Here is a 25,459-nt window from a genome sequence, read left to right as displayed (position 1 = left end):
GCTGCCAGCTGACAGAGCCCGCCTCTTCCCCAGCTGGGGCCTGACCGCCAGCTGTCCTGCTCCTCCATAGATGGGGCCTGCCTGTCTGAGGAGACTCACCGACCATCTTCTAGCCATGTCCTGGCAGCTGGTGTCTTAAGCAGCAGGGGTAGCGGTCCAGAGTCAGGAAGGAGACACCAGCCACAGGCCCAACAACGGGAAGGCATCAGCCACCACCGTGGGCAGGCAGGCCCCGCAGCATCCAGGTGTGGCCTGGACTGGCTTTCCAGGCACTGTGAAGGAAAGAGCTGAGAGATGGCTCTTGTCCCTGTGGGGGGTGGGGGAGGGGTGAGTTCAAGGCACACCAGCTTCTTCCTTCACCCAGTAAAAAATGGATTAACACCGCAACCTTTTCCTAAATTGGGGGCTATCACCCTCATAATTAATCATGAACCACTTGCATACTGAAATCACTGTGAAGAGATTATAGAGCCTTACCCTCCCAGAATTTTGGTCCTATACTGATGAATGAGGAAAGGAGCTCTGTGTTTTAATTTTATCGAAATACTGAGTCTTCACACTCAAATACCTGCTACAGGCATTAAACCAACAACAACCACCCCAGCAGCTGGCTCAGCTCCCCAGAAGCCCAGCACTGTCTGTCCAGAGAGCTCAGGAGGAGTCGGAAGGCCTCCTTACAAGACGACAGCATTTTAAAAGCTTTTTCAATTGAAGATGATTTGTTGGCCGCCATTTAAAAAAGGGAAGTGGCAAAGAGAGCCAAAGGTCAGGAGGTGCTGTGCTGGGCTGAGCAGAGTCTAAGAGAAGAGGCAAGAGAGGAAGATGCGACTACACTTCCTGGAGATGACACCATCTACCCACTTTCTTTCTGATCCCTAGTAACCTATCTCCATCACTACCTCACATATGTGGCTCTTCTGAACGGGGAAGTCGTGATCAGAAGCCAGATGCTGGGCAGTGAGGCAGTTAAACCGCCTGCTCTCTCCTTTTCTGTCCACTCCAGCTGCCTTTGTGCTCGCTTCTCCGTGATGTCCTCGGCACACAGTGCCCGTTCCCCTGGTCAGTGCTGAGAGTCCTTGCTGTCTGCACGTGTCAGATGGTGTTTTGACAAGGCTACCCTGACCTGTGTCTTATCTTCTTCCGGCTCTTCCCTAGATCTGTGGTTCTCAGATACTGGAGGGGAGGAGGCGGTGACTCCAGCAGGTCAGGGGAGGCTCTGCAGCACTATTACCAAGCACCACACCGCATCACACCAAACACTGTAACACTCTCCTAGGCTTCAACTCTAAGGTTCCTGGGGGCAGAGATATCCTATCATTCATTCATTCATGTGGCAATTATTAAAGGGCAGCACATCCCAGGTATAGTGTCAGTTACACATTCCCGCATCTCACTAAATGCCTGCATTTGTGTTTGGAGGCTCACTGACTGGTACACAATGCCAGGCAAATCCAGAGCTTCCCATAGCCTCAGACCCCAAAGATATTCAGATGTTGCTTTCAGTGCGTAACACCTTCCTCCACTCCTGGATCTTGCTGCTGGTATGTAAAAGGAACTGCTCCATCCTACCCAAAATAGAAGATGGTTCCACAGAGATCTCTTCATACTATCCAGATGCCAGAGTGCCCCAACTGATTCCAGTCTGACAGTCCCACCTCTGACAACATGGCAGACAAGAATGTCTGGAAAACCCTGCCATTTACAGTGACCATACTGGATAAGACTCAGCCTAACATCAAACAGTCCTTCAGACATTCTGTTTAATAAGCAATCAGAGAAATCCACAGGAGCCCAAAATGAAGAGAGCACGAAACCCAGGAAGGTAAGAGAGCATTCAAGCCAGGGGCTAGTTTGGGCTCCCCCCTCCGGTGTCAGGAGCCTGGAGAGCTGGGGAAACAGGAGACCAAGTGTCTGCCCAGCATGAAGTAGAACCTACAGTCGGGTCCCTGCAGGGCTACATACATTCAGTAAAAAGCGAGCAAGAGGGGGAAAATATCTATTGGTGCAGAGAGCTTACCCAGAACCTTCTCTGCCTCAGGTTCAGTTCAGGGTGGAAAACAGTCTGCAGTCACGTGTCTGCCACCACACAAGTTCTGGGTTTGAGTTTACACCACCTGCAAGGCTAAAAGAACCCAAGCCTAATAAAGTATTTTCGGGTTGGTAACATACCTCCTGGTACCTCGGCAGAATCTTCTCAGGAGGGAAACAATCTCAACTCAGGCCCCTTTAAGAAACCTACAAATCAAGATCAACTGAGTATTAGCTCACAATTAAAAAACAAATCCAAATACAGCAAGAAATGATTTATCATATGTGAGACAGAAAAACAAGGAGAATTAGACTTCCAGGCAAGATCAAATAAAGAATACAAAATAAGCATGCTGAAAATGTTGACAGATTAAAGAGGGAGAGGATAAAAAGTAGGAAATCGGATTAAGCAGATTTGAAAAATAAAGCAGAGAATTTCTAGAAATTAAAAAGTCAATGGATGAGATAAGCAAGAAATAAGTCCGAGAGATAAACTGTGGACTGGAATATAGAGTTGAGGAATTATGCGGAATGCAACATAGAGAGAGATGGGAAATCTGAATGGGCAGTGAGCAGCACGGAGGAAGGGAGAAGCTGCCTTCATGCACACCTCCCCTGAGCTCCACGCAGAGCATCGTGATACATTTCCAATAAGATAAGGACCGAGAATTCTCTACAACTGAAAGGAGGGACACACAAGAAATCCCAGACAGGATAAAAATAAATAAATCCACACAAAGAGACATTGGCATGAAACCACAGAAAATTAAAGACAAGGAGAAGATCTTAAAAGCAGTCAAAAGGAGTGAAAGTCCTAAAAGAGAATGACAGACTGACAGCCAACTCAGGAGTGTCAGTGGAAGGCAAACCAGTCACACCCTCAAAGGCTGAGCGAAAATAACTGTCGAGCTAAAACTGTAAAAGACTAGCAAAACTACTTTTCAAGGATAAGGATGTAATGAAGATGCCGTAAGAAAGAAACACAGAAACCACTTGTGACCAAGTCCTTACGAAAGAAACTTCTAAAGAATGCACTTTTAGGAGACAGAAAATCATTCCAGAAGGAGGGTCTGAGTCAACAAAGATTCAAGTAATGGGCATAAAAGAATGTAGATGCTGTCTGCAAAAACAACAGTGCTGATTTGGGGGTTAAATACACAGAATAATCTGTACCTAGTCTTTATTCCAACCAGTCAAATGCCATGAATCAGGAAAAAGTACCATAACCATCAACATGCCAGATGCGCAGGGTGCGACCCCACCCCTGTGTGCAAGGAACAGAAGCTATTTTGGATACCTGTGCAGTGTTCGGCACATAGGAGGGGTTCAGTATACACTTGATGAAAGAATGAGCAGATGAATACACACTGCGCATGTCTGCGTGTATCTACCTCTTCCAGGCGACTGCTATGCTGGCCTTACAGTAAAGACAGGCTTCACAAATAGAAATGGACACACAAAGTCTATTTGCTGTCCACCAACTGCAATGTATATAGCTGTTTGCTAAGTGCCAGGTACACTTTTATTCAGTACAGATCTTCTAGTACAAGACTAGTGATGCTCCTTTTTAAAAAACAAAAGATACAAAAGAAAAAGTCCTAAACATCTTCATGGTAGAATTTACTCATGTAAACGACCCACGTTGCTATTCTGACCCAACGAAAGTAAGATCCACGGAAATGTGGAATTGAACTACAAAAATGCAAGGTGTGCATATCAGTGTTCATGCACAAAGCTAGATGAACAGTCTCTATAAATTCACAGATGAGCTAAGACCTTAAAAAAACAGGGATGAGAAAGACAACTGGGGAGAGAGGGGGAGCCAGTGAGAAAAGAGTAAATCATACACAAAACAGCCAATAAAAAAATAAAAAAGCAGTTAATATACATGAATAATGGATGTCTGATTTAAAAGCAGTTTACTCCGATATGATGTAATTTTTGACAATCAGCCAGAGAGACTATTTTGTAAGTCCTTGCCAGAGATAAGTCATAGCGTGAGGCTTGGTAACACGGCTGTATCTGTGAACATGTGGAAAATGACTTTCACCACCATCCCAAAGGTGACTTTCTGTTGGCAAACAGAAACTTGCCTTTCAGGTGCACTTTGCAGCAGCAACCAACAAGATGCTAATCTTGAAGAAATGGATCCCTGACACTCCTGACGTTCCCTGCAACATGGCACCCCTTAACAGTCTCCATGACATGCTTCTGGCACCGTCCATGCTCAAATTCAGCACAAAGGGAGAAGCAGCCTGAGCCGCTCTCATGTTTAAGTTTTAATTGGAGTGACAAGCCCACGAGGCCAAGATATTTCAGGGATGGGACGGTGTTGCTGAGCGTCGCCAGGCGCTGGGTAGGCAAGGCCTGTGTGCGCTCCCTACCACCACGTGCCAATGCACCTGCAACCCCCGCTGTTCCAGGACTGGACTCTTCCCGGGGAGGCAGTGCCAATTGCTGCGGGCTGTGCCAAACGTGGGGGCTTTGTGATGTGGGCAGATGTCTACAAAGGACCGGAGCGAGGCCAAACCAACACCTATTGTGACCTAAGCCTGAAAGGAACCCACAGAGCAAGAGTACACTCGGGTACAAATCCAGGCCAAAACCATCCAAACCAGCCAATCTCTCTCTCTCAGCACGTCTGTAGGCGCTGGGAATAATAAAGAAAGGCCAGGTCTACTTTGTAGAGTGAGCAGAATACGGCTTTCTCTCTGCTTTGGGATCATTTTCATCTCAGTGCTGGTGTAAGGGTAAGAAGTGTGATTAGGAAGACCTGGTTAATACTCACATAACACGAACAGGGAATATTCATGTCAGAGCAGTGAGTCCAGTGAAGAGATGATTAACCATCGTGCAAATGTACGACTGAGAGCTAAAAATCCTCACACCCTCCTTCATTCTCCCAACAGGCCTCATCCCCACAGAGGGCATGGGCAGCGTTAAAATGCCATGAACACTGACCATATGGAAAGAATCACCAAGAGAAAGTTATTATATCTATCTTACGGAGTGAAAACTGAGGCTGCAAACTATGAAGTGAACTCTTTAAAATTAAAGGCAACTTGCGTACTCTTTTGAAAATGAAAAGGTTACCATGAGATGCTCGTAATGTACAAGTATCTGTATGCCAACAGGACTTAGTGAACATTGTACATGAAATTCAGTATATTACACTAGCTTGGTTATCGATTTTCTTTTGACTAGCCTGGCAACTTCTAGTTTGGCCCCAAGTTAGACTGGACAAAAGCTTCTAGAAGAAGACAGGCAGGCAGCTAAAATCAGATCACTGAAACGAATAGCCCCAGGGGGAGACTGGGAAGCCACAGTGAATAATCAGGGCCTTTGGCAGAGGGCAGCAGGTCCACCCAGGGGCTCCTCCCGGCCACCTAAGGCATAACCACCTCTACTCACTCTACACGGTGCATGAGGTGTGGCAGAGACATGTGTTTCGCAGCATTCTGCACATAAACCAACACTACACATATGAGCTCTTCGTAATACCCAGGACATGCCTTTCACACAAATCCCTTCAGAACATCCTTCCATTTGAAACTCACAACCACCCAGAGGGAGGGAAGACAAATACTCCTGCCTACATTTTGTGCATCAAGAAACTGAAGCTTAAATCATTTTGAGTAGCTGGCCCCGAATTACATGGGCAACAAAAGGAGCTGAGGTGGCACTAGGTAGAGCCCAGCTCATGTTATTCCTACGCCACTTTGCAACCATATCACAATGTCTTTCCTGTCCTGCCAAAATAATAAATAGCAGCTAATATTTATAATATTCTCTTACATGCAAAACACTGCTATGATGTGTTATCTCACCTGACCCCCACAATGCTGTAAGGTAGGTACCATGATTTTACTCCCTTTACACAGGAGAATATGGGGCCCCAGAGGGCTCAAACCTCTTGCCCAGTTAGGAAGTTTTGGCACGAGGATTCAAACCTGGGTGGGTGGGCTCAAAGCTCATGCTCTTTAAACCTCTACCCCAGGGTGCTCAAAGTATGGTCCCAGGACTAGCAGCCTCGGCTGCCCTGGGTACTTGTTAGACATGCAAATTCTCAGGCCCCACCCTGGACCCACTGAGTCAGAAGCTCTGGGGGTGGGGCCAGTGATCAGTGGTTTCATCAGGTCTCCTGTAGATTCTGAAGCATGCTGGCATGTGAGAACCCCTGTGCTTACCTATACTGCCTTTCAGGCTAACGAAGACCTTCAGCCATGACAGTGGTAAGTATTATCCAGCTATCAATTCTTACTTCCTGCTTCCAAATTGCTGCCAGCCTGGGGAAGCAACAGTGCTGGGCGGTGCTGGTATGAAAATATGAGCTGCAGATCCCGTGTTCTGTACAAGCTCCGGGCCAGAGCTCTGATGCTCAATGAGAGGCAGATAGTTGGTAAGGCTGCTTCTGGTAAGTAGGACTCTTTCAAAAGGACATGGCGGGACAGGAGAGGAAGAGGGGATGCTAGTGCCAGTCCCCGGTCAGGAATGAATGTGGCACATTCAGGATGGTGCTAGCCTGGCTGGAGGTCTGGCTGGAGCAAGGGGCTCATTCTGGAAGCACAGGACTAGACAGCTGGGAGCTAAGATGGGGCCCGACTCCCCACAGTCCAGAAGGCCAGGCTGAAGACGGGCACCGGGGCCTTACCCATACTCCTCGCCATGCAGCCAGTGCTCTGAGAAAACCTGAAGTGGACCGTGAGGAGGGGCACTGACAGGTGGACAGGTGCCACAAGAGTATAAAGGTAGGGAAAGGGCAGGCGCAAGCCAGGAAGGGGAAATGCACTCGGGGAGGCATTATTTTCATGTCATTTTCAACATACTTTTAAAACTTAACTATGATCTTGAGATCACAGTTAAGAGTTCAACCCAAGGAAACAGCACAGTGCAAAGAAGCCACCTGGGCCAGATGGCCTAACCCTGCAAAGACCCAAAGAAATCCGGATGAGGAATTCAGTTTGGGGCCAGTTGGTCATCCCACGTCCCTGGCACAGTTCTGAGCAGAGGCAAGCTGAGGCTGGAAGCCAGGTCTGGCAGAGCAGCTCCCTGGACACAGCCCGCCTCCTCATTTTAATGCACCTTCAGCCTCATGGCTCCTCTCGAGTCCCTTAGTTTGGGATGTGACTGCTCAGATGTGGGCTGAGCAGGAGTTTTCCTTTGCTCTCTACAAAGGGGGTTTACCCTGTAAATTAATAACACACTGAGGGAATGCTTTAAGGAGTAACTTTGCGTCCATTAGAAGGATTCATCTGCAACTCAATAATTGATAAGTTAATTACAAACCCCCTCTCTAACACAGTGCCTTATAGAAGACTGAAGTGCGGAGGAAATTAATAAATCATAGTCATCTATGTGCTGAATAAAAAGTTAAAGTTCTCTACTTGGTAATATTTTGTGAGTCTAAACCACAATGTGTATTTTGAAAACAGTAAAATGTTTTAAATACTCAGAAATTCAACTCACTAGGCCATTTGCTGAGTGCCCTCTTGCTCCTACTCTGACCCAAACCAACATCAGTCTCAACGGTCTGGATACGCAGGGGAAGCACACAGCCTCTTCTGCAGCACTAGTGTTTTCACCTCTGGAACAAAGGCAAACATTTCCAACAGGGCTCCCTTAGCTCCCCATGAACTGGAGAACGAGCTGATTTTTAACACTAACAATGCCTGGGCAGTATTTACTCCCAGGCTCATCTGGCACAAACAAACCAAAGCCATACCCATCTGTGAAGGTGAAATAAACGGAGTTAGCGCTAAGTTCATTCTCTTCTATGGTGTAGGATGGTAAACCAGGAAGTAAATTCCACGTCAATCATCAGGGAAGAAAAATCAGGCTCTAAATAACATTCTAAGCTTAATTTGAAAGCCAAAAGAGAAGAAAGGCAATGAACATCATATTCTTCAATCTAAATGGTTCTGTAAACTTGCTCAGTCTCAAGAAGACTGAATAATTCCTTTAAAAATTAGAAAATGGTAGATGTTATTGGCATACAGGAACTAGGCAAGTGTGAATAAAGACAAAAGACATTTAAGACTTGGTGCCAGCCCTCTCCAATAAGGCTTCACATCTTGAAGGGTTTCATATGAAGTGACAGCATTCACATTAGCTTATTGCATTAGTTCTGCATGGAAGCTAAATTGACCTGTCTCATTCTACTATAAATGCATTCTTTTAAAACAGTTCTTGGGGGCTGGGCGCGGTAGCTCACATCTATAATCCCAGCACTTTGGGAGGCCAAGGAGGGCAGAGCACCTGAGGTCAGGAGTTTGAGACCAGCCTGGCCAACATGTAGTGAAACCCTGTCACTACTAAAAAATATAAAAATTAGCTGGGCATGGTGGCACACACCTGTAGTCCCAGCTACTAGGGAAGCTAAGGCAGGAGAATTGCTTGAACCTGGGAGGGGGAGGTTGTAGTGAGCTGAGATGGCGCCACTGTACTCTGGCCTGGGTGACAGAATGAGACTCTGTCTCTCAAAAAAACAAAACAAAACAACAACAAATTTCTTGGGAAAGTGAATCCTGTGAAGAAGCATGGGCCGCTATCCCTACAGGTATGGCTTCAGCAGGGCTCCTGCAGGCCTGAATATACCCGGCACTGCTTCCAGCCGGTGGGACCACCTTCCACAGGCCCTGCTGCCTCTGCCTGGACTGCTCTCTCCCAGGCTTTGCCTGATGAACTCCAGCCTGACCCCAAAGCTGCTGGGGATGGCTGGTGGAGGAGGAACCTAACAAGTGCTGAGCACCAGCCACATACAAAGCACATTACCTCTTTCTTGGGTATTAGCTCCAGTATCCACATGGGGACACCAAGGCAAGTCACTTGCCTAAGGCTTACCTGACTGCAGAACCCTTGCTCAGTCTCAGTGGTGATGCAACTGCTACCCTGACAGTAGCTGAAAGCAACTTTCCCCTATATTTACATTCTATAACTTTATCACTCCCTTCCAGGATCCCTAGAGATCCTAAAGATCATAGCTTCTGTAATAAGCAATATTCCAAAAGACACTTTTGACAGAAAAACCCATCAGTTGTACAGAGTATCGGAGATGGTCCAGTCCTCAAAGGCCTCTAAGCCAGAGGTTTCTTGCTCTGTCTTGAGAAACTCTAGGGCTCTGTGGAGGTGCTTCAGGGTTTTCACAAATGAGAAGAATTGTATTTATTATTTATTATTAACCATATACTACAATTATATCAACTATGAATACCATTTTAATATTAAACAGTACAAAATGCATTTGAATGTTCATTCCTCATTTATTTATCTATATGTTTTTCTGTCAGTCTGGAATTCACCACGTTCATCATGAAGGTCTTCTTTATGACCTTGTGTGCACCTCAACATGTCTCCTTTACATCGCCAAGTTGCTGTTAAGGACCACAAGGCTATAATCCCCGAGGCAGATGTGATATTTGACTCATCTCTCTGTTGCCAGTGCCAATCAGATATTGCACACGCAGCATGTGTTCAATAAGCATTCATTAACAATGACGGCAACCTTCACGACAACAATGGACCCTTTGGGAGTCAGCATCACTCAACAGCCCAGAAAGCTGGTCTCCACGAGTTCTCTCTCTACACTTCCCCAGGAAGCAGACAAACATTAAAAATGTTACATGTTAAGGTAAAAATGAAAATGAAATTAGACATTTACTTTGTGAACTTTCAATTTTTTTATTTTAAAATATTTAAATGGAAAGTTCACAAAGTAAGTATCTAATTTCATTTTCATTCTGCTTGTAAAATACCAAGTTTTTTTTCTTCTCCAAACTAGAATCTCAAACAAAAGGAAAGATGGATTTCCTATTTGGGTGGAGGTATGGGAGAATGTGGCCACAATCTATGCACACTGCATTGCTGATTCCAAAGGCTCTCCCAGACAGATATTTCAACTCGTGATGAGTGCGAGCAACCAATCCAGAGTCTCTTCACGTCTGTGTATGGGGAATAATTATCATAAGAGACGTTAGCGATGATTTTCCAGCGTGATGTAAGCTGAGGCAGCAGCGCCAAGCAAGCGTCCTTGTCACGCGCATTCCAGCCTCCTGGATTACTTCACTCACAGCTCCCTGATTAGGATGCACGCCGTGTGCCGCTTAATACAATCTGCCATCAAATGCCAAGTACTTCAGACCTAAATTAGGAAATATGTCCAAATACATAGAATGATGCTAAGAGCCCTAAGTGGATCTCTCTCTTCCTTTATGAGGCCTGAGGCTCGTCATCAACCTAATGCTCTTAAACAAGGCAATTCGGTCTTCTAACCCTCCACCTCTGAGAGCAGAATTTAATTCAGGCAGCAAAAGAATTAATAAAGATTATATGGTGTCATAAATATGTGTTCATAGATGAAAGTATTTTTGATAGATTCAGGAACTATGAGACATAAAAACTGATTTTAAAGGGCTGCCTGGGCATGAAGGCTACATTAACAGAGTTCACACTGATTTTTGCACCACAGCATAAGAGATGAGGCCAGAGGAATTACTTTTGCGTTTGTTTTCTTTTACAATCATATGCCACTTAACAGTGACTACCTATGAGGTCCTGTATGTCACTGAAGTCTGAGAACCCAAGAATGCAACATCAGAACTTAAGAATCCATTTTTAACTTAAGAATCCATTTTTATCCAAAAGTAAAAAACTGTCAAGCAGCCCTTCTTCCTATGTACAGCTTACGAGGCAAGACGTAGGAACTGATGAAAAAAATATCAAACATTTCCTGCCCAATACTTTCTGCCGGCAATAGGCACAGCTGTTAGGAACTCTTGGGTGACACTTAGAGAAGAAGTAATAGAATAATGGATTCCTCGGCCCGTTTCAGAAGCCCTCAGCAACTCAGCATCTTCCAGTGGATTGGCTCAACACAACTCCACAGCCAAAAGGTTTAAACCACCTACATGGCTTAAAGAATCCAGGAATGTGGTTCGGGACAGGAGCCCAAAAGTCACGTGTTCAACCCTCCTCGTTTTACAGAAGAGAAAAGAGGCAGGTCAGATTATAATAATTGTGGGCTCTTTCTCAAATGGGTCCCAAAAAAGCCCAGAAGGGGAGCATATCCGTGTATGCTGCAGCTCTTTCTTGCCACCATGACACTGGCCAGATAGGGCTGTCAGTCATGCTACACTGATTCTAGGTGAAGTGGTGTGTTCTAGTCGTTCACTCTAAAAGCAGAGAGTTGAAAAATAATTTAAATGAAGGGCAGGACCAGTCAGATCTCTGTATATCCCCCCAGCCTCATCTTATTGTGATCTTTCTGTAAAGCCTATCGGAGAAAAGCCGTCCAAGAGCCACTAGGGGAAGGGGATGCCCTGCCATCCACCACTGCCCAAGGTACAACTTCTGTGGAGGGCAATGTCCATCAAAATCATGGAGGCACATGTCCCTTTGACCCAGCAAGTCTACTTGGAGGAACTGATCCTACAAATACGTTCATGTGGACCAAGTGTTGTTTACAATAGCAAAACAGCAGGAGCAATCGATCATCCATCCATAGGGAGCTGGCAAATTAATTAAAGCACATCCACAAAGTATAATATCATAAAGTCGCAAAAATCAAAACCAAAACACAAATAAGTTCTTTGTTATGTCATAGAAATGATCTCCAAGAGATTCTGTTGCAGGAAAAAGCAAGCTGCAGACAAAAATATAGCACTTTACTATTTTCATTGTTTAAAGTGGGGTTGAGACCACGTATGGTAATTTGATTATAAGTGCATAAACTATCTCAGGAAGAATGCACAAAAAACTGGCAATGTTGGTTTGGCTCCAGATAGAGAAATTGGGTGGCAGGTTGAAGGGAGTGGGAAGGAGTCCTCCCACCACACACCCTTCCTATCTTTTGATTCATGAATTAGGTGAATGCATTACCCAGTCAAAAAATATATTTCTATAGATGTTTAAAAATCTGTGTTCTCTTTTCTGTTCCATTGGTCTACGTATCTACTTTTACACCAGTACCATACTTTTACACCAGTACTATTCCATTGGTCTATGTATCTGCTTTTACACCTGTACCACTATGTATCTACTTTTACACCAGTACCATCTACTTTTCTACCAGTACCAGTATGTACTTTTATACCAGTACCAGTAAGTATCTACTTTTACCACCAATACCATGCTGTTTTGATTACTATAGCCTTGTAGTATAATTTGAAGTTGGGTAATGGGATGCCTCTAGAGTTGTTCCTTTTGCTTAGGGTTGCTTTGGCTATTTGGGCTCTTTTTGGTTCCATATTAATTTTAGGATTGCTTTTAAACATACACTGAGGAAGGGATACCCAATTCAATAAATGGTACTGGGAAAATTGGATAACCACATGTAGAAAAATAAAACTGGATCCCTGTCTCTCCATATATAAAAATTAACCAAGATGGATTAAAGACTTAAATCTAAGATTTGAAACCATAAAAATTCTAGAAGAGAGCTTAGGAAAGACTCTTCTGGACATTGGCCTAGGCAAATAATTTATGTCTAAAATCCCAAAAGCATATGTAACAAAAACAAATAAATGGCACCTAATTAAACTAAAAAGCTTCTGCACAGCAAAAGAAATAATCAACAGAGTAAACAGACAACCCACAGAATGGGAGAAAATATTTGCAAACTATATATCCAACAAAGGACTAATATCCACAATCTACTAGGAACTCAAATAAATCAGCAGAAAAAAAAAGCCAAAACAAATAATCCCATTAAAAAATGGGCAAATGACATGAACAGATATTTCTCAAAAGAATATATACAAATTACCAACAAACATAAGAAACAATGCTTAACATCACTAATCATCAGGGAAATGCAAATTAAAACCACAATGAGATGCCGCCTTATCCCAGCCAGAAAGGCCATTATTAAAAAGTCAAAAAACAGACCGGGTGCAGCGGCCCATGCCTGTAATCCCAGCACTTTGGGAAGCCAAGGCAGGAAGACCACGAGGTCAGGAGTTTGAGACCAGCCTGGCCAACATGGTGAAACTTCGTCTCTACTAAAACTACAAAAACTAGCCAGGCGTGGTGGCACACGCCTGTAATCCCAGCTACTCGGGAGGCTAAAGCTGAAGAATTGCTTGAACCTGATCAGTGGAGGTTGCAGTGAGCCGAGATCACACCACTGCAATCCAGCCCGGGCGACAGAGCAAGACGTCATCTCGAAAAAAAAAAAGTGAAAAATCAATAGATGTTGGTGTGGATGTTGTAAAATGGGAATGCTTATACACTGCTGGTGGAAATGTAAACTAGCACAATCTCTATGGAAAACAGTATGGAGATTTCTCAGATAACTAAAAGCAGATCTGCCATTTGATCCAGCAATCCCACTACTGGATATTTACCCAAAGGAAAACAAGTCACTGTATAAAAAAGACACCTGCACACAAATGTTTATTGCAGCAGAAATCAATTGCAAAGATATGAAGCCAACCTAAGTGCCCATCAACCAATAAGTAGATACAGAAAATGTCACACACACACACATACACACACACACGCACACCATGGAATAATACTCAACCATAAAAAGGAATGAAATAATGTCCTTTGTAGCAAGTTGGGTGGAACTGGAGGCCATTATCCTAAGTGAAGTAACTCAAGAATGGAAAACTAAATATCGCATGTTCTCACTTATAAGTGGGAGCTAAGCTATGGGTATGCAGAGGCATAGAGTGGCACAGGAGGACCCTGGAGACTCAGAAGGGTACTGGGTTCAATGTGTACTATTTGGGTGACAGGTACACTAAAAGCCCAAGTTTCACCACTATGCAGTTCATCCATGTAACCAAAAACCCTTTTTACCCCCCTAAAGCTATTGAAATAAAATGATTTTAATTTAAAAAAAGACTCTAATCTTCCAAAAAAGGGCAAAAATACATAGTTGCTATTTTTTCTATGACTATGTGGCCTGTAACACTGCTGGCAAACCCAGGTGTGGCCCCTAACTTTGACACCTGAAACCCAAGTCTGGGAGCCCCTGTCCAACAGGCAAATCAAGATGTTGCAGGGCCCAGACTGTCTGATCCCTTCCTACCCAAGCTGGAGGTGACTGATCAGCCAGCTACATTCGAAGACTTTTTTTAAAAAAAAGATTAAACAGATAAGCTTTTGCTAAATTACTCGGCTTTGTTTCTTTAGAAAACTATGTTTATTAACAGAGCTAGGTTCCTTGACAAGCACCAGTTTGCTGAAATCTGTGTGTGATGCTGTTTTAACGTGCCAATGCCAGGAATACTACTGGTGCTCAGTATTTGTGATGAATACACAATGGGTTGGCTAGCCAGATATAGGAACGGGTGGATTTGAGCCATTATTACTCCATGCGCATGCAGCTGAGGTGCCTGTAACATGCTAATGTAGGCATCATACGGTGTAAGAATATTCTCCAACTAAACAAAAATAACACCTCTGGAATACTTCAACAGGTTAGGGAGCTTTAAGTTTCTGACTAAAAGTCAGTTTCAACATTTGGACTTCACTGTCTGCTTTTATCACAGTTAATCAATAATGGACTATAGCTAAACCCCAGTTTTGTATCAGGTACAAACAAATATAAACCAAATGCTCTGTTCTCATAAAACCTTCATCTGAATCCTAGATATACAGGCCGGAGGCACAGTTACAAACCCTAGTGTGGATATAGCTCCAGGCAAACTCCACTGCTAATAGTCTCACACCAGCCTAATAAAATGTGCTGGGATAGACGCTGCCGCCAGGCTGAAGCAAAGAGATGGCCAAGCATGGTATTCACAAGCAAAGTGACACCAAGCCTCGCACATGAGACTATTTGGAATTATGACATCACATTAGAGCACAGCAGGAGGATACTAAAATCTCACAGAGTTACCCATGACATGACTTAATTCACGTAGAGCTGTTATATGACAATTACGTTTCTTAAAAATGCAAGTTTTTCTGAGGAAGCAGAAAATCCATTAAGCGCAATGGGATGGAAAGTCTCATCTCTGTAAAAATAAGCAAAGTTACATAGATAAAGCTTGGTGTTTCTCTTACTTTTGAGTGGGTGGCATTCCTGTTGGAGAAACATCTCAACACAAAGTTATTACCAACACTACTAACAAGTAGCCATTCACCCACACGAGTGTTTGGAGGGTTGGTGCTGTGCTCACAACATATTTGGATGACTAAATGCTACTGTCAGCTTCCAAAGAGACATTTAGAAACATTCCTGTAGCAAATTTATTTCCACTCCTAATTTTAAAACACCAACGAAAATACCAGCTTACAAGTCATTTGAGGGACTATACTTTTTTTTTTTTTTTCTGTAGAGACAGGGTCTTGCTGTGTTGTCCAGGCTGTTTTCAAACTCCCAGCCTCAAGCCATCCTCCTGACTTGGCCTCCCAGAGTGCTGGGATTATAGATGTAAGCCACCGTGCCCAGCCAGGGACTGTACATTTTTAACCAAGGATTTTTCATAAAATTAATGTATTAATCAGCTGATTCTTACAGTGAATGCTTTCAGTTGGGTTGGAAATTTTGAGAGGAATCAAAAAAACCCCACTGCCTTACATCCGTATCTGAAGGATCCTTGTGCTGGGAAACTGCCCCTTTAGGTAGTTTCTCAAATGTATCCATTACAACTGTATTACTACAGGAATAAATCCATTCAGATTAGTCAAAGAGAAAAAGGACCTACCTGATAAAACATTTATAAAAAGTATGAAAAATTTAAACCAGACTAGTACTGAATATAACTATCACCTCTCTATACTGAGAGCTCTAAAAATAAATGAGATAACACAAACTTGAAAGCACACCAGATGAAAAATTAGAAAGCAAATGGTCTCTCCTCTCTCAACAAATGAGCTCACCAGGGATGGGAAAAGAAAGTTTTTTTAGAGCACGAGAAAGGAAACTGCCTTAGGAAACCAATTCCTGCTCCTTCCCTCCTGAGCTGGAAGACAAAACTCAGGAGTTATATCATGACACATCTTCCAGCTAGGACACAATGGAGATGCCCCAACCAAACTGCACACCAAGTTTGCAGCATAAGGGGAGGCCTTTTCACAGTGGGATGACAGGACGCCACACATATAGCGTCTACGCTTAGTCTGTCCTTCCTGGATGAAGAATGTATCACTGGGATCCAAGATGCTTCCATTCTTAACCATTTACTGGATTGCAAAACCAATCACTCCTACATAAATGAGATTTGACCTTACAGGTCAAATACATGGAGGAAATAAGATGTAAAAGTAAGCACCACCAGAAGCTGGACTCCAACTATGGGTGGGAGTAATAACGGGAGGTTCAGGAGCCAACAGATCGTGAGCTCTCATGTGCCAGGCACCATGCCTCAAGCTTTACATATGGCTTTTCATTTAATCCTACAACTCTAAGAAGCAGGCACTATTATGAACTCTATTTTACAAATGAGGAAACTGAGGCATAAAGAGGGTTAAGGAATGTACTAACAGTCACACAGGGTCTGCGGGCCCAGACACATTCCTTCGCAGGAATCCCACCAACTGACAGAAAGGGTCAGGAGCAGGGAAATTGGAAAGAAAAAAACCAAAATGAAACAAAAACTTTCTCTCTCTCCCACTTGGTCCCACTGATAGGGAGAGTTCTATAAATCAGCTCTTAGACCAAGTATTTGGCCTACAGTCAGGATAGTAAGATGCTAGGGAGTGATAAAATTTAGTCATCACTCAAAGAATTTCCATTAAAAACCTGTCTTCCTGCTTCTGACTCAGAGTTTCAGAAGGCACTTTTATGCACTGTTGGTAAGAATGTGAATTCTGATGCACCTTTTTAGAAAAGCAACTTGGCAATGTCCATCATTATCGCAAGTACACATCCTAGAGATACACTATATATACAAGGACTTCTGCAAGCTGCAATATGCATTGTAGCATTGCTTACAGCAGCCAACACAGTGAAAGCAAGCTAAATGCCCACCAGTGAGGGGCCTGGCTAAACAGGCTATGAGCTAGAAGCATATGCTGGAATCCTAGGGAGGGAGAGTTGGTAAGAGCTGACATGGAATGCTCTCCCCAAGGCACATTATGGAGTAAAAATGCTGGGTACAGAACACTATGTATACTGTGATCGCATCTCTACAACAATATGTTTTCAGTATACAAATGTACTTATATATGCATTACATTTTTCTAGGTGGATACCTCAAAACTGTTAATAGTTTATTCTATGCAGCGAAGTTGGGGGAAGGGAGGAGAAAAAAAACGATTAATTTTCATTTTCAATCCTTTTGAAGTTCTTTGAATTTTTTGACCATGCTTATATACTGCCCTATCTGGAAAAATATTGAAGAGCTTTAATTTTTCAAGTCCCTTCTAAAAAATAAATCTATGTTCTTTTTTGTTAATTATACATCTTGCTAGTTGTGTACCTTGCTTCCTTCGTACACCCATCCCAGGCCCTGTACACCAAAAGCAACTTGGTTGGCAGAGACGTCTAGACATGTGACAGGTGGGCCGTGGGCATAAAGGAGGGTTCTGGCAGAGTCTTCGGCTTTGAGCAGGTACATCAGATCTCCAGCAGCGGCTACTGCCACAGGGTACCTTCCAGTTTCTGGAACTATTTCAAGGTACTGAACCTGTTAAAAGGTAAGAGTTGTTTAGTCCCACAAATTCATCCTGACTTGGTCAAAAATATGCAATTCCACCTACACATCAATGCGAAGGCCAGCAACCCAACAGAAAAAGATGGGCAAATGAAACACCCACAGGAAATGAAACACAAACAGCTCTTACACAACAGAAAAGATGTTCAGTGTAAGAGAAACATAAGACATGCCTAAAAAGAGAAATACAAAATGAAAATTCATTGAAAGATGATGCTTCATCTTTCATATCGGTAAAGATCAAGAAATCTGATAACACCCTAGGCTGGAAGTGAAGGAGGGAAAAACCACGTTCCATGTTTCTGGATTCCACTCATTGCTGGTGGGGACAGAAATCTTGTCCAGCTTCTATCAAGAGAACTTTGGCAACTCTTATCAAAATACCAAACGAACATACACTCTGACCTAGGACATCCGCTTCTAGAAGTTACTTACAAATAAACTCACAAATATAAAAAATAATTATATACAAGGTTATTCATGAACTGTAGTACAATTGTGTCTTAGCTAAAAACTAGAAAAATGGAAACACCCATTACTAAGGGACTAATTAAGTAACTTAGTGTATCTATACACTGGAATACCATGCAGTCATAGAGGGAAGCATGAAAACGTTCTTTATAAAACGAAACAAATGGGATGATTCTCCAAGATAAACTTAGCGGGTAAAGCAAGGATGCAAGATGAGTAAGGTAACCTCACCTGCTGAATGTGTACAAGGTGGGGGCGGAGAAAGTACACCACACGCTTGACTCGCACATCCATAAATCTACTAACAATGGCTGCCTTCAAGGAGGGAAGTGGATTATGAGATGCGGAGATTTCCCACCATCAGCCTTATTGTGTCTTTTAAATTCTGAACCATGGGGATGTAATAGCAATTCAAAAAATAAAAGGTTTTTTTTTGTTTTGTTTTGTGTGTGGTTTTTTTTGTTTGTTTGTTTTTACAAGAAACTGAATAAATAACATTCACTCAGTTCCAAATTCGCAAAAAAGAATATTTTAACATTCATGCCAAAATGTGTGGCCAAAAGGTTCAAAATATCCAAGTGATCTGCTGTCTCCTGGTTTCAATGTCATCAGGGTCCATCTGGCCACCAGAGGGTAAGGAAGGGATCTACAAACACATTTTTCTACCCACCCTGCTCCCCAGTCCTGAATGCGTCACCACCGGCACTTTCTCTAATGTGCACGAGTCTGAGACGCACTTTTCAAGAATAATTTGATTCTGTCCATCCACAGGCGGCCCATTTCTCCGCACTTTTCAAGAATAATTTGATTCTGTCCATCCACAGGCGGCCCATTTCTCCACGGTGCTGTTCCCAACAGGCTTTCGCTTCTTTGAGTAAATCACGAGAGGACACATGGAAGGTGAGCCACGCTGTGTAATAATGAAAATCCACAGTGTGAAAGGACAGCGCTGCCCTGACTATACGCCAAAGAGTTCAAAGCCGGCCTCCGGAACACCGTCCAGAGGAGCTGGAGGGAGCGTCAACATCCGGGGGACTCTCCTAATCCTTGGGCCCAGCTTCACAAGCAGCAGGTCCATCACAAAGGACAGCCGCTCTAGGCTAATATCGCAGACCTGGGAACACTGCCACTGCCATTCAGGGGCATATATGGACAAGACAAAACTGGCTTGGCTCTTCGGGCCAGGGGTGCCTTTTCCAAGGATACTCAGAGCATTTTGTGGGAACCTTTCACCCAAAGTGAAAAATAATTCCTAAACCATGCATAAAACCCGCCTCAGACAATGGCTGCTTGGTTCCTCTCACTCCTCCAAATCATTTCTTATTTTCCTACAACGGACATCCTCTGTCTAGCCCTTTAACTTTATCTCCGTGTTGGCTTTCTGACAGACCAAGAGGCTGAGACTGACAGTGGTGGTGCCATTTGCTGGGGGCTGTAAACTACTTCAAAAAGCTTCCAGTCTGTGCCAGGATGCCACCTTATTGCCAAGGCAGGATTTGCACTTTACAGAGAAACTGGCATCTTAAGTATCTGGGTCCATTTAGTGATTGCTGGTCTACAGTATTCTTTAATCACAGACTAAATAGTACTTTGGAAGTTTTGAGAACAGAAATATACTTTCACATTTTTCTAATAAAACCCAGATGAGTTGACATCATCAGGCCATCTTGGGGGAGCACTATATCCAAAGTGCAGATGCTCATGGAGGTGAAGCAGTGATGCCATGGCTTTCTAAGTTATTCTAGTCTAAGATTTCCACCAGAGAGGAAGAGGGAGGAACAGGATTGGTTCCAGGTCAGGCCCTCAATTCATCACTCAGTGTTGGCTTTTCTGCTCACTCTCCTACCAGTACCAAAATCAAGTTTGTTTAAATTAAATCCAAACTCAGCATAGACAGATTTGAGAACTTCCTTCTTAGCCCCAAATCATCTCCCACTCTACAAATATAGAGGTTCCTGTATAAATGAACTCAGAAATAAGCTCGACATAAAGAATTCTTAAGGCTGGCTGAACTGCACAGGTGACATCCTGGAACATGGCTACCCCATTAACACCGACTTAAATCTATCTTCACTCAGGAGTTACTTTCAATTTCAGGTGAGACAGTCTTGGGATGAAGGAAGTGTAGGAATGGAAACCTTCCTTCCCATATGGACTGGGATAACACCACTGAACTCATTCTCGCTTATATATTAGGTCAGAAACTGATCGTCAATTCCCAAGGGTAAGATTCCACCGTGTTAGTCTGAAAAAGGCCAAGGAACCACAGTGATGAGCAGCTCTGACCCTGAAGTCAGCCCTAAGGTTTGAATCACAACTTCTTAGCTCTGAGAACTGGGGCAAGCCAGTTCACTGCTCTAAGCAGCAAAGTGACTTCTTGGTAAATGGGGAAAACACTACTACCTATTTTGTAAGGCTGTAGTTAGATTTATGGATGTAAGGCCCACAGGAAGCTCTGAGTGAATGGGAGTTACCAATGCCATTAGTACATGCTTATATTAGACCCAGAGATTCTAAGAATAGAAAATAAAATGACCAGACTAAAAAGCTCACCAGTTTCGGAACTTCAAATTCCGCAGCTATCTGCCAGTACCCCTCCTCACTGGGGGACAGCATCACGACATCAAAAGCAGAAGCTGTGGCCACAGTTGCATCGTCCTGGCTGAGGGCTAGTGCCTGTATTCTTGCATCATGTTCAAAACGATGAACAGGGTACTTTCCGGTCCTTAAATCCCAAATATTAAGAAACCCTATGCAGCAAGAAACAATGCAGGTAACAATTTTAATTCACTTAATATGTTCAATTATTTTAAAAACATGCAACATAAAGGAAAATTTTTTAAAGGAGATACCTTGGAAATGAGACCCAAGCCTAAACACGAAATCACTTATGTTGCATATATATCTGACGCACATGGCCTGAAGGTAATTTTATACAATATTTTACTTTTTTATTTTTTAGAAACAGTGCCTCACTCTTCGCCCAGGCTGGAGTGCAGCGGTGCTATCATAGCTCACTGCATTCTTGAACTGATGCACCTAAGTGATCTTCCTGCTTCAACCTAACAAATAGACAGGACTACAGGTGCATGCCACCATACCCAGCTAAAATTTTTTCTAGAGACACAGTCTCACTATGTTGCCCAGGCTGGTTTTCTGAACTATTGGGGTCAAGCAATCCTCTTGCCTCTGCCTCCCGAAGTGCTGGAATTACACATGTGAGCCAATGTACCTGGTCTATGCAATATTTTAAATAATTCTATGCATTATGCATTAAGCAAAGTTTTGGCTACCAACCCATCACATAACGTTAGATGTGAAATTTCCTACATGTAGCATCGTGTCAGTGCTTAAAAAGTTTCAAAGCATTTTGGAATTTTGGATTAGGGATGCTCAGCCTATATTTTACATCCTTCCTCAGCACCGTCCTCCTAAAGTCTCTGTTAGCAGCGGCGCTTTATTTTGCATAGCTCTAAAACATGTGCTTCAATATCCCACACTTGTCAAAAATGCCAATTTTCCACTCTTCTCCCAGCACCTGGAATGCTGCTACCCAGATTAATTCCTCTTTCACACACTGGCCATGTCACCACCTTTCTCCAGGGTGATTTGCAGACCGGTAGCATCAGTACCACGTGGCAACTTATTAGAAATGCAGACTGTCAGGCACCAGCAACTCTGGTGATGTCCACTGGAGTTTAGAACCAGTGGTCTACAGGAACTTACGCTTTTCTACCAGTCAGATAAGCTTTTCTGTACTTAGCATGTCACTGATTCTCCTTTCCTCACAAATAATTTCATTTTATCATTCCCAAGCTATTTCCTTCCCTTCGAAGATTTACCCAAGAAAATAATTACTCTCTGCATGAGGCTGGTTACTGCCTTGCTCCAATTCCAATTGATTCAATTTTTCAAAATTCATCAAGAAATAAATGTGTGGAGATAACACAGTCTGTGGCTATTTGAGGTCAAATCCAGCTCCAGCACTTGTTAGCTGATGGACTTAGGGGAGTTGCTTAACAGCTCTGAGGCTGTTTGCCTTTCTGTAAAGCTGAAGACAATATTACCTACTACATAGGACTGTGGGGCAGATGAAAGGAGACCAGCCACACGAAGCACTGAAGATGGACCAATCCTTTCTTTTATTTTTATGTAGTCTATAGTTCCTGTTGTGTTATAAAACATATTTAATCTATCAATGCTAATTTCCCTTCTATTGCTCATCCGTAAATCTAGCCCTATTTACTATAACTTCCTATTATCTAGAACAGACCAAGCTTTTTGCTTTTCTTCTCTTGGCAGTGTATCTTCCTATCTTTCTTTTTTCTTGCCTTCTACTTTGTCTTTAAACCATAAGTGCTTTGAGTTTAGGATCTTACTATAAAGGATCATTCAGCACTAAATAAATATAGAGAATTGGAAGAAAATAATACATTTGGGCTGCTTTGCCAGACTTTCAAACTGTCAGTAGGCTAAGTAAGCAATTATAAACAAAAGCAGAGCCTTCTTCAAGCTAAATGTTGCTTCGCAACTAAAACACAGTGTACTCTTAAGAATTATGATAAACTTGGGGGATAAGCGGATCACAAAAGGTTCCACAACACATTCCCCTGGCAATTATTTTGGCAAATTCTTTCCATCCTGACTCAGAAGAGAAAAATATGCTGCAGAAAATGCCAGTGGCTCTACACATCAGATAGGAGATCAGCTCTCCCATGCCAAGATGTCTGCTCTTAACATGGGCTTCCTTCAAACACTGCATTGCATTTGTTTGCATTTGTTTTGAGACATCACAACAGTAAAGAGAAAAAAACACTGCCATTTGCATAGAGCTTCTGAGTCTTCAGAGACTCATGTGTCTCCTCTCACGGAGCATTCACTTCCATCTTGGGAGGAGCACCATTTTACTCCTCTCACAGAGAAGAAACAGAAGCACCGAGCAGTTAAACAACTTGGTCCAAAGCCACTTGGTATGTCATGAAGCTGGGCTGGAATTTAGCTGGAAAAGTGCAGGATGAGTGGCTGCATTTGTAAGTGCATAAAATAAGTACGAGTTCAATGAGTAACTGACATACACCATCAAACTCACCCTGGGTGCTGCCAAGCGTGGAAGCTATTTAACCACAGCTCACTCTAAGCACACATGGAGTTTATCTATAAACACATTTTTCATTATTAATCAAGTATTGGTTTTGTTGGCATCATTTTTCCAACAGAACTTTATGCAATAAAACATCCTTCACCACAAGGTTGAGTTGCACAGAGCTATCCTGAGCAGGGTCTTTTCGGAAAAAAAAAAAAAAAAAATTCCAAGGCTCCATCAATTTAATGGTCAAATCTTTCTCTCCTGGAAGACTGTCGTGTTGTCATCTTTTTCAGTTTCCCCTGCTTCAATTATAAAGTGTTGCACTTGGTCAGGTCCTCACTTGTCAGGGGCTGGTATCACGTGCACAGTCCTTCAACATCATTTTTAGGTGCAAAATCATTTAGGATTGTTATGTCCTCTTGATGAGTTGATTCTTTATCATAGGCAAAGTCCCTCCGTATCCCTGGTTATTCTAGTCTTTGCTTTGAAATCCACTTTGAGAGTGACATGGCTGCGCCAGCTTTCTTTCGATTAGTGTTAGCGTGCAGAACTTCTCCCATTTTTTCGCTTGTGTCTTTATATATTGAAACCGGGTTTTCTGTAGACAGCATGTAGTTGGTCTTGCTTTTAATTGGGGCATTTAAATAATTTATATTTACTGTGATTATTGATAAGGTTGGGTTTAATCTACCAGTTCGCTAATTTTTTAAATTTATCCCATCTGTTCTTTGCTCCCTTTTCTCCTCTTTTATTGCCTTTTTTATTTTTTGGATTGAGTATTTGGGATAACTAAATGTGTTTTGTTCCATTTTAATTCCTTTGTTGGTTTGTTAGCCAAAACTCTTTGTTATTTTAGAGGTTGCTTTTGGATTTTAACAGAAGTCTTTAACTTATCACAGTCTACCTGCAAGTAATATTGTATCACTTCACATGTTATATAAGAACTTTAGGCTGGGTGTGGTGGCTCATGCCTGTAATCGCAGCACTTTGGGAGGCTGAGGTGGGCGGATCACTTGAGGTCAGGAGTTCAAGATCAGTCTAGCCAACAAAGTGAAACCCCATCCCTAGTAAAAATACAAAAAATAGCTAGGCATGGTGGTGGGCACCTGTAATCCCAGCTACTCAGGAGGCTGAGGCACGAGAATTGCTTGAACCTGGGAGGCAGAGGTTGCAGTGAGCCGAGATCGTGCCACTGCACTCCAGCCTGGGTGACGGAGTGAGACTCTCAGTTAAAAAAAAAAAAACTTCAGAACAGCATACTTCTATTTCTTCCCTTCCAGCCTTTGTGCTATTATTGTCATACTTTTATTTCTACATGTTACAAACTTTTTATTCGTACATCTTGTAAACCTTACATACATCGTTATTACTTTTGCATAAGCAGGCAATTATCTTTTAAAGATATTTAAATAATTAAAAAAGCCATTTCCATTTATCTATGTAATTACCACTTCTAGTTCTTTCACTGTCACTTTCAACATCACAAAGTTCTGCAGCTTCTGCAGGGTATGCAATTTCACTTTGAACTGTATTGTTGGATATCTGCCCCAAAAGCATATGGGCAGAGTGGGCAGGAATAAATACAGAACCTAACAGGGAGGGGTGTTTGAGTGAAAGCTAATTTTATAAATGGTCAATTTATCAGTTACTAGTTATGTCATGGCTATTTTTATAATCTCAAAACTGCAAGGACTTGAATAGTGAATAACTGAATTATAAGAATGCTCTATAATAGTGTGGCTGATTATCATCAGCTACATTTAGCCAAAAAGGAATCAATGCAGTAATACATTCAACAGGTAGTTATGGAGCTCCCTGTTTTGTACCAAGGCACTATTCTAGGGACTGGGGTATCACAGTGAATAAGACAAAATAAAACAAAAAAAGTCCCTGACTGATGGAGCCAACATTTTAGTGACATATAAGAATTGAAAGGATACCTGTTCTCACAAAACACACACTGGAGAGAAACAAGTATTTAATAACTAAATTATAAAACATAGTTATCACAGAGAGATATACACAAAGCACAATGGAACAAGGAATAAGCTGAACTTTTGGTCATGCTGTCACACTATTTTAAGACCCCAGAAAAGCAGCAGCAAACTTTTCTAGACGTTTTAACTTGAACCAGGTCCACATTTATTGCGTAACTACTAAGGAAGAAGTAGTCAATGTCCATCAGAGCCAAGGAAATTCACTTCTCAAATAGGTATTTTTTTATCTGATGTAAATTCATTTGAAAAGTCAAGTTTTATCATACTGCAGA

General features: G+C 42.6%; 1 protein-coding gene across 2 annotated transcripts in view; it reads right to left on the bottom strand.

Annotated features, from left to right (window-relative positions):
* FBXW8 (F-box and WD repeat domain containing 8) overlaps positions 1-25,459 on the bottom strand; it is a 111,128-nt gene that overhangs the window by 21,646 nt on the left and 64,023 nt on the right. For both annotated transcript variants that reach the window (XM_025401121.1, XM_025401122.1), the window contains exons 6-7: positions 20,658-20,854; positions 17,400-17,606 (exon numbers count right to left, since the gene is read on the bottom strand). In XM_025401121.1, the coding sequence (XP_025256906.1) occupies positions 17,400-17,606; positions 20,658-20,854 (404 nt within the window). The remainder of the gene's footprint in view (positions 1-17,399; positions 17,607-20,657; positions 20,855-25,459) is intronic.

This window comes from Theropithecus gelada, chromosome 11, assembly GCF_003255815.1.
Source record: "Theropithecus gelada isolate Dixy chromosome 11, Tgel_1.0, whole genome shotgun sequence".
Taxonomy (NCBI): domain Eukaryota; kingdom Metazoa; phylum Chordata; class Mammalia; order Primates; family Cercopithecidae; genus Theropithecus; species Theropithecus gelada.
Note: the sequence above shows the minus strand (reverse complement) of the source record. Positions and strands in the feature narration are given on the sequence as shown.